Below are 10558 nucleotides of genomic sequence, written 5' to 3'. Positions count from 1 at the left end.
ATCATCATCATCATCATCATCATCATCATCATCATCATCATCATCATCATCATTATCATCATCAAGTGCTATATTTGCGGCAGACATTGGCGATCATGGTTCTCCATTCCTTCCTTTGCTCCGATGCTCTTAAAACACAATATTACCCTAAATCTTTCCTCGTTACCCATCTGTTTAGGTTCTCCAAGTAGGTTGCTCTGGGCCCACTCCTGCGTCGTTTGCCTTTAATTTTGGCAGTGAGAGCTAGATCTTCGGGACTTTTATGTCTATTCAGGTGTCCAAAAAAACTGCACTTGTCTTTTCCTGGTTGTTTTTATCATGATATCAGTGAGCGTCCCACGTGGGCTGCTTAAAGTACCACCTCATTTATTTTTTTTTCTCTCAAAGATATTCTCAGCAGTCTCCTAAGATACCAAATTTCTTCTAAGAAACCACAGAAGGTTTGCTTCTACTCCTCTATAAAACTTCTGTTGTCATTATTCCTCCTTCTTTTTTTCTTTGCAAGTTACTCTCTGGTAACACCACTTATATGGGCACGTATATGACCTAACTGTGCTGCAGGTGCCGTAACACTTTTACCCATTTACCCGTAAGCCGTTGGATTGAATAAGAAGTGGGCCAAGAGCCGCGAGTGCGTAGGCGACTCGAGTTTTAGGGCCTTGTTGGCTTAGTTAAGTCGTTCAAACAGAGGGCTTTAGATGGGATAATAATGGTAACGTTGACAGAAGAAGTGTCGGAGAACGTCAGACTCAAAAGACTCCGAGTATTCTCGTGACTATCTGTCTATTTACATGGCGGGTCCCACCCTTGTAGCGATTTATATGGCTGTGCAATTTTGAGGAAACGAAGCTTCATCGACGCTTCGAAGCGGGGAATCTCTGTTCGTGCTATTCGAATATCGTGTGCGAATGGTTTTTCTCATACATGTCGGTTTTTTTAAATTGTAATAATTGTGTTAATGATGCACATAACCATGCTTTATGGCATGTTCTATACGTTCTATGTTCGTGCTATTCGAACACCATGTCGAATGGGGTTTTTTATAAGTAATTTTTTTAAAAATAATAAAAATAAGTGTGTTTATGTGGCTCATAACCATACTCTACGGCATGCTCTATGCTTTATGCTCATGCTATTCGATGTGCCAATGTTGGTTGTTGTTGTTGTTTTTTTTTTGTGTTTTTTTTCTTTAAAATTCGTGTTTCTGAAGAAAATGATTGTTCGAAATATGCTGCAACATTGGGTTTTTGTGGTGGGGGGGGGGGGGTTGGTCTGCTGTTGATGTGATATGTGTTTCCGCTATGTCCATTCGGATATCCTAAATTCTACATTTATCCATCTGGATGCATTCCTTTACCATTATCCCAATTTTTACTTTACTTTGCCTAGGTACGTGCCTTGGAACATGCATGAGCCCAAACCTGGCACCTTCAAAAGTGATGGCATTCTTGACCTTCGACGCTTCATCAAGATGGCTGGTGACCTTGGCCTTTACGTCATCTTCCGGCCCGGTCCGTACATCTGCTCCGAGTGGGATTTCGGAGGTCTGCCCTCTTGGCTGCTTGCTGATCCGGACATGAAAGTCAGATCTAACTATAAAGGATACCAGAAGGCAGTCGAGAGGTGAGTTGGAGCTTACAGTGCCCTGTTTAAAACCTTCACGGTTTCAATATTGTTATTTTCTGTTGTTATAAAGGTTAGTCTAATTGTAAGATTGTTGATTTTCTTTTTTAGTTTTAACGAGTGTTATACGGCACTTGGAAGGAAATGGGTCTAATGGGTGCCGAAGATTCAAAGAGTTACTAGAGAGAAGGAGGAGAGATAACGCCAATAGGCGTTTGATGCGAAAGACAATGCAAGCCACATCAGAGTGCCCATCAACCACCCAGTAAAAAAGTTTAGTATACGAAATAAATGTGTAGTCTGTGTGAAAGCGACAGGAGTTCTATTTGCACAACTCCAGATTTAAAACATGACACAAAAATACGTCCGCTGTTTGAACAAGCTTTCTTTTAAAATTGATTGGTATAACATTCTAAATAGTTTTATGAATACAATAATGAGTTAAGTTTGAGCTTTTTTTTCCAATTTATAATACTAAATTGAGATTTTCAGGTGTGTGTGTGGGGGGGGGGGGGGGGGGGTTGTTGCGGGCATTTGTCAATAGGGCTGTGCAATAGAACGGAACAAAAGGTCTTCACCATAGTCAAAAGTTGCCAATCCTTCGCAAGAGAAAGTAGCGTGCTCGAACGCACACACGCACTGACACAAACACACACACACACACACACACACACACACACACACACACACACACACACATACACACACATGCGCGCGCGTGCGCGCACGCACGCAGGCACTCACACAGGCTCACACACACACAAACAAACACACACACACACACATGCACACACACACACGCGCGCGCACAAGGTTGGCCCCTTTAAGTCGGAAAATTTCTCGAGTTCCGTGCTAAAAAGAGCTATGCAGGCTATCCAAGCCTTCTACATGTCTTTAGATAAATAAACAACTTTCTTCTCAAACTAGCTTGTAAGATGAATCCTTGCAAGGTAATCAAATCTTTGACATTCTAAATTCACGATCCATTGTTTATGAAAATAGACCATAATGACATAAAACATGTAGTTTATTCAATAATGGTGGCGGAGCGGTTAGTGCGCTCGTCTCCGAAGCGGAAAGTCCGGGTTCGAGCCTCGATTCGGACACGGATTTTTTTTCGCCCCTTCCTGCCCACCCAGCAGTAATGAGTACCTGACTTCGAGTTGGGGAAGTAAAGGCGACGTGGAAAGGAACTGGCCACCCTACCACAATATGCCGAAAGCCCAGAAAGTTGTCTCACTAACAAGGCTATCCCCAATGTCCTGATCGGTTGCGGGAACAACTTTATCTTCTTCTATCCCGTGGTTGGGGCAACCGTTGGGGCACCACTGTATTGGAAAACCAGCTCTCGCCATCTATTTTTGTGAAGTAAAAAAAAAGGGCTCCCTATCCGCTACTCCCACCCCTTGCATTCTGACGTCCGTTTGTCCACAAAAAGAAGATTGAAATATAACGACGTAGAACTTGAAAATTAAAAAAAAAAACAGCGTGTGAGATGAACTGGAGAGGGGAACGAGATGTAGTCAGCTGCGCCTGGTCTCAACATAGTAAGGCGCGCGGGAAGGAGTGGGGGGGGGGAGTGCGGGGGGGATGGGAGGAGGAAGTCTGCGAGCAGGTTGAACTATTAGTGCACAGTGCACACTACCTAACTGAATTTAGTCGAATGAGTCGGCGCCACCCAGATGTCCCCCATGAAGGCACAAAAGCCACAATTTTTGGGAGTGCAATTTGATCAAATCCTTCAAACTCAAAGATGGTTGTTTTTTTTTAGGAAAGAAAAATCATGGCCGGCCCCTACTGTATCAAAAGTATCCAAAGTATCAAATGCATCAAATCTATCATATTTTAATGAACAATGTGTACTGGATATTACGTAGCGACAAACCATGGCCAGTGTGTGTGTGCATGCACTTTTGAAGTCAGGTCGTTAAACGTGACGACCCAACCTTCTCGAAAATTACACACTTGGGCGTGCTGCACGAGTAATAATTTTGAGAGATAAAGAACTGATAGTAGACTCTCTTTCCCAGTCAAGGCTATGCCGGTCTAGTGCCTGATATCGCGTGTTAAGTCAAGCCTTGATGGCACTTTGCAAGCTGGTGGAAGAGAGTAACCGAATTCTCAAAAACACTTTATTAAAGTATAATATTAAGATATAATATATCTTATGTTGTTGTGTTTGTGTCGTGGCATTGTGGACTGGGGTGTCCACAACAACAACATAAGATATAATATAAAACGTTTTCATAATAGACTGATTGTTTGGTTGGATACCGATAGAGATTCAATTGTGTGTCTGGAGAAGCTACGCAAAGATTAGACCCTTTGTAGCATTTTCGAATGTCTACAGATGGGTGGTTGACTGGTGCTCTGGTGTGGCTTGCCCCCCCCCCCCCCCCTTATCAAACGTCTTTCGTCCTTACCTATGCTTAGGATGTTACTCTCTTGTAACACTTCTCATCTTCAGCGCTATTGTGATCTAATTGCGTTGCAAACGCCGTAAAACTCTTACTAAAACTAAAACAAATTCACACGTTACCAGCATTAAGGGGCTGTCAGGTTGCAATCAATGGAGTTGGTGAACAGCAAAAGAAGCTCTAACCCAATTTTGTTTTAGCCCATTTTGTCAACTTGTGTGGTCCTTCCCGACATGTCTCCAATCAGATTATATTATCTAGCTGTAACAATGAGCAGGTGGACTTTGAGGAGAATCCAGAGGAGAGAAAAGAAAAAAGGGAGGGGGGCGGGGGGTCCAGCTATGGACACGTACCATCTGCGATGATCTCAGCTTTGTTGAAAAATAGATAAAATGGAAACGAATACCCTTTGTCTGTAAATCTAGGCTTCGGTATTTCCTTTACCACCAAACAGGGTATCTTTTGTAAAAATTGAATTTAAAAAAAAACCCCAATAAAATGATAACAACAACAACAACAACAACAACAACACCAACACCAACAAGAACATAAACAACGATAACAGCAACAATTATAATAATATTTTTTAATAGTGATATTTGATAATGATAATGATAATAATAATAATAATAATAATAATAATAATAATGATTATGATAATAAAAATAATAATAACAATAACAATAACAATAGCAATAAAAATAACAACAAAATTAATACAATAATAATAATAATAATAATAATAGTAATAAACTTTTTCTTTTGTTCCTCTTTCAGATATTTTGGCTGGCTGCTCCCGTACGTCTCCGACTTACAGCGGTCTCAGGGCGGACCCATCATCGCCGTACAGGTGGAGAACGAGTTTGGCTCCTTCAGCGACGAGCCCGATCACATGATCTTCATGAGAGACCTCCTTCTGCAGAACGGCGTCGTCGAATTGCTCGTATCATGCGACAACGAGTCTGCTGCCGGAACGGGGCCAATCATAGATGGGGTTCTACCAACTGCTAATGGTCAAACGGTCGAAGAAGTGAAGGCGAACTTTGAGATAATCAAAGAGGTCAATCCGAACTATCCTCTGGTGGTGATGGAGTTTTGGACCGGTTGGTTTGACCACTGGGGGATTCCCCACGAGACGCGGGGTGTGGAGCTTTTGCAGAAGACGTTGGAGTATTGTCTCGGGGAAAACGCCAGTGTGAATTTTTACATGTTCCACGGCGGAACCAATTTTGGGTTCCTCGCCGGAGCTTTGGATTTGTCTCGGTACAAAGCGGACACGACAAGCTACGACTACGGTGCGCCGCTCTCTGAGGAGGGTATACTGACGGACAAAGCGGTCAAGATCAGAGAAATGATTGAGGTGGAGGCGAAAAGTAAAGGCCTGAACGTGACTGTTCCAGAATCGCTGCCAGCAAATCCAAAAAGAGCAGAAAAGCCGATCGAAGTTGCCATCGACGAGACGATAAGTTGGCCATCGTTGTTGAAACTGTCGAAGAAGACAACGAAGACCCAGTCGCCGGACTACATGGAGAACTTTACCTACGCCCACGGGGAAGTCCAGTCGTATGGATATATCATCTACAGGAAAAAAATCCACCTGGAAGGAGAGACAACTCTGGTGCTGACTGGTCCTGTTAGGGACAGGGCTACGATTTTGGTGGACGGAAGTGTCCAGGGAGTGATGACACGAGAAGCCGAAGAGCCAAGCCCCAGTGTATCCCTGTCACAAGCCGGTGGCCAACCTGGCAACGTAGTTCTGGACGTAGTTGTGGAAAATCTGGGAAGAGTAAACTACACGCTGAAGGAAAATCAGGACGTGTTGAACACGCAGAGGAAAGGGCTCAAAGGGCCGGTGAGACTAGGAGAAGAAGATTTGGAGAACTGGACCGTGGTTGCTTTAGATTTCAACGATGACTTCATTGGACAGCTGTCCAAAACAAGAGCGTGGACAAAAGTGGACGCCGCGGGCGAGAAGAATGTTCCCAGCCTGTTCAGAGCTCACCTTGACCTACAGGAGAAACCTACTGCCGATTACTTCCTGAGAATGGAAGGCTGGAGCAAAGGGATCGTCATCGTGAACGGCTTCAACCTCGGCCGCTACTGGGACATTGGACCAACCAAGACCTTGTACCTGCCCGCTCCGCTCCTGAAACAAGGTTCGAACCAGATCCTGGTCTTTGAAGAAGCCAAGGCGGGCAGCAGCTTCACTCTAGAGGTTGAGCCGTGCTTGGGTTGATATCCATAGTGGAGATTCGTTGGCTATTTGTCATGCCAAGATGTAACACTTACGAGAAAAATGCATCGCTGGCAAGCTGTTAAAATTTACAAAGCTCAAAAAGCAAAATTTTACAGGAGAGACAAAAAACGGCTTCATTTATTTTTTACGATAATTGTACTTTTACTCTAATGTATCATTTCCAAACTTTGTTTTCAAAATCGAGAATTCGAATTTCGACCGACAAATTTTTTCTTGAGCTTACGCAATGAATACCACAGAATACGAAACTGCAATAAAACGACTTGCCAGTGGGCTGACGAAATACTTATCCCATTGTAGTTTGGAAGGAAGGTAGAATGACTGGATCACTGAAGGAATACATCATGTAGCGGATTGAGAGAGAGTTCGATAAAGATTAATGGTTAAATGTCCTTTTGTGTGTTTGATATCTCTGCTAGGCGCAGACAGGTCCTTTAGTGAACGATGTATTAATGCAGAAGAGTATATTATGTAAGAGTAAAAGAGACGGAAAAGAAAGCAGAGACTAAAAAAAATAGTACATGTAACTGGATAGATAGCATCATGTTTTAAATCATGACCATGAGCTGTAACCCCCCTCCCCCCACCCCTTCCTTCCTAAAGTCCCTCAACCCAAAAATAAAATATTAAAAAATAAAAAATAATCCAAAAAATACAACATAAAACAAAGTACAAACCGCCAAAGGGCAGGACATTGATAGTAATGATAGAGCGTAAAGATGGAGTGTGGAAAACTCAACATGTATAGGTTTGTAAAGAGAAAATGTGTGCGAAGTACAACACATTCCGGCTGGGGGGAAAATATATCTGAAGAGTTTCCCCGGGAAACGGTTAGTAAATTAAATATCTATTATTGTGCTTTTTATCAAATACTGTTGGCAGCAACACAAACGGTTTTTTATTGAGATTCTGTTTGTGCCATAGTTCTTTATTCTTATTGTTCACGTCTTATCAGTGAACCAGTGTCTGACCTATTTCTCTTTGTATTCATATACCACTGTAGTTTTATATAATTAAACAATTTTGTCTTTTCTCCTTGTTTATGAGGACTGATAAAGATGAATACATACTACTTTACCACTTATGAAAGTGTTGAATGAGTTTTATTTTTGTAGTGGTTTACGTGATCTGAATGATTACGCTTTTTTTTTTTTTAACCGTTATCTGCATTTGCATAATAATTTGTTCCTATATATTACAAGTATAGTCGACTACGAATGAATTTATGTCCTCCGGGGGAGTGAAAAATAGATCCATTCTTCCGAAGTTCAACTTAACCGTTGGGACCTCTAAAGAAGAAAAGGTGCTGGGACCCGAGGGAAGGATCAGCTTAATCGAAGATTAACTCAGGCGAGTTCGACACAAGCGGAGTCGACTGTTCAACTAACCGCTATACTATTGCAGCAGCCACCCGAATGGCTATCCTCATAACATGACCCTTTGCCGTGAGATGGAGCAAAGATTGCCTAGTTCACGGATAGTTGTCCAGCAGTTGTGAGTGCAAAGATTTAGGAGAACACGCATATATATATATATATAAAGATTAAATGGGGTTCTGTTGACTTTGTATGCTGGACAACGGAGAGGAAGGCCCTTGTTCAAAACCCAGACAAGGTGTTCTGAACGTGCATTCTTTTTTAAGGCTCTCCATCTTTATGACTCGGTCCTATTGGAGATTCAAGTGGTTGGAGGGTGTTGGTGTCGTAAGGTTAATTATTAAAAATAGAACACAGATGTTTTTGTACGCCCCGTCGACGTAATTTAGACCCTTTAGGAGGCGGGCTTCGATTCTGCTTGCCAGGAGCAGCCCGGGATGACAGGGATACAACATCCCAGCAGAAAAACTGAATGAAATACTCGATAACACTTTTGCTCCCGTTGGAATTGAACTCAATTCTCCTGTGTTCGACGGCATATCGCTTATCCGCAACACCACAAACGCTGGTGTGTCGTAAGGTGAGTATACTTGAGCCACGCGGGTGTTGTTTTAACCTCAAACCTCGAACGTCTTCAAGGGTGTGCTGTAATGTGTACTTTGCCTGCGTGCTGAATGAAGTACCCTTTACTATGACTACTGTGTTCTATTTTTAAACATCAGTCGGACCAACATAGGCCAACACACCAAGCTGTGATATAAATTTGGAAAGGTCAAGAGAAAAACGGGATGAGTCCATTTTGAGAAAACATTAGGGTCCTAGTATTGTGTAAGCCCTTAACTTACAAAAATACGCTGTAGAATCATCATCATCATCCGGTGCCTTGCCGATTGGCGTGGGCGATCATGGACCTCCACTTCACTCTGTCTTGCGTTGCCGCAATGGTATCTGTTGTTCTGGCTGCTCCCAGCCATGTTGTCATCTTGTCCAGTATGTTTTCCCTCTGTCTGCCTCTGCCTCTCTTTCCATCAAACTTGCCTGTTTGTTACAATATTCTCCAATGCTTCTTTCCGCATTGTGTGTCCGAAGAAATTTGCCTGTTTCTTTCGTATATTCGCCATAAGCTGTCTTCTGCAATTTGCTTCAACCAAGACTTTTTCATTTGTTTTTCTTTTTTATAGTAGAGGGTTTTACGGCGCTCACAACTGCATTTGTTTAATCTAGCTGTCCATGGGAACGCAGCATGCGTCTTATGAACCACAACTCTACCCTGTAGAATACCCAAATGAAATCAATCAAATGAAAAGAAACAACAACAACAAAAAACCAACAAATTCATTCAAAGAATGTAGTTTTATAACTGTAAATTAAAACAAAACCATCTTTAAAAGTTTGGGGTTTTTGGAAATGATAAGATAAGTGGTGGAAGGAATAATGTGACTTAACGTGTATTTCTCTTGACATTTTCATTGACCTCTTCTTTCTTTTTAATTCTTCTAAAAGAGCGGATGGTTAATTTGAGCATACAAATTCATCATGCACTCATGCACAAACCAGCCGTCAATCAATGAAGACTTGAGGACTGGACTCCTTCAACTGAACGGCAGCTTTTTCCTTATCGAATTCCCAAGATCGTGTTTGTTTGTTTGAGGAAAGAGAAGCACACCAACACATTAACGGTCATTTAGTACAGGGAAAAAGTAAGACAGACAGAAACTCAGAAATCTAAAAGGGACAGAAACAACGTGGGATTTATGACTATCAGTGTCTCCACCCAGCCACCCATAAAGGAGGATGTCCCAATAACAGAGCAATGTACATTAAAATTTGCAATTCGAACTCACTATTTCTTTCATTTTTTTTCTGTAGAACTGATAGATATAATTTTATTGCTGCATTTTAGGGTGAGATCAGATTTTTCGCTTTTACAAAGTAGGTTACCTTAATGTAGCAAAGGCTAACTGAGAAAACAGTGGGAAGACAACGTCAAAGAATATACTGGCCGTGACTGGAACATCTTACCACAGAAAGCTAAGAAACGAGAGGAGTGGAAGAAGTTGGTAGCAAAATCTGCAGCGGTAGGCTACCCCAATGGTCAGCTAGATTACGGATAGTTGAAAAGTGAAGGTGAGGACCTACATAATAGTGCGTACATTATCTCAGAGAGACTGAACTCATTGAGTTTGCGCATTCTTATCACTCTGGTCATTCGACAACGCTTGAAGATGCTCTTTTTGAGGCACAGCTGTATCATTCAAAACAGACTCTAGGATTTTCCCCCTCCTTCATCTGAAACTTTAAAAGGCATGTACATGTACCAACGTGCATACTTCCGTGAAAAATGCAAACTCATGTTTCTGACTTATGTAGGCTATGGCGGTTGGAATAAATGTGCCTAAGATTGGCTTTTCAAAAAGGCGACAGGCTAATTTCTTCGGACACACAATGCTGAAAGAAGCATTGGAGAATACTGTACCAACAGGAAAGTTTGATGGAAAGAGAGGCACAGGAAGACAGAGGGAAAAGATACTGGACAAGATGACAACATGGCTAAGGGCAGCAAAAACAACAGACACCATTGCTGCAACGCAAGACAGAGTGAAGTGGAGGTCCATGATCGCCCACGCCAGTCGGCAAGGCGCCGGATGATGATGAAGATTGGCTTTGCCCTGCTGCTGAACAGAACTGCCTGCCACATTTGTGTAGTGTTAAGTGGGGAACTTGAAAGGGGGTTAGACTGGGAGTTGTCTGACGTAGGAAATAAAGCATTAGATATAATTTCTATCTTCTAAGTGCAATGAGTTGTTACATCTGTTAGACGATATCTTATTGTATGTGTGTGTGTGTGTGTGTGTGTGTGTGTGTGTGTGTGTGTGTGTGTGTGT

General features: G+C 42.2%; 1 protein-coding gene across 1 annotated transcript in view; it reads left to right on the top strand.

Moving 5' to 3' along the window:
- Positions 1-7381, top strand: part of LOC101853823 (beta-galactosidase-1-like protein 2) — a gene marked incomplete at its 5' end in the record, with an annotated part of 8326 nt that extends 945 nt beyond the window's left edge. The window contains 2 exon segments of the mRNA XM_005110295.3: positions 1390-1623; positions 4818-7381. Coding sequence (XP_005110352.2) covers positions 1390-1623; positions 4818-6276 — 1693 coding nt within the window.
- Between the last annotated feature and the right edge of the window lie 3177 nt (positions 7382-10558).

This window comes from Aplysia californica, unplaced genomic scaffold (assembly GCF_000002075.1).
Source record: "Aplysia californica isolate F4 #8 unplaced genomic scaffold, AplCal3.0 scaffold00872, whole genome shotgun sequence".
Lineage (NCBI taxonomy): Eukaryota > Metazoa > Mollusca > Gastropoda > Aplysiida > Aplysiidae > Aplysia > Aplysia californica.
The sequence above is the reverse complement of the archived record's forward strand: the minus strand, read 5'-3'. Positions and strand labels throughout refer to the sequence as shown.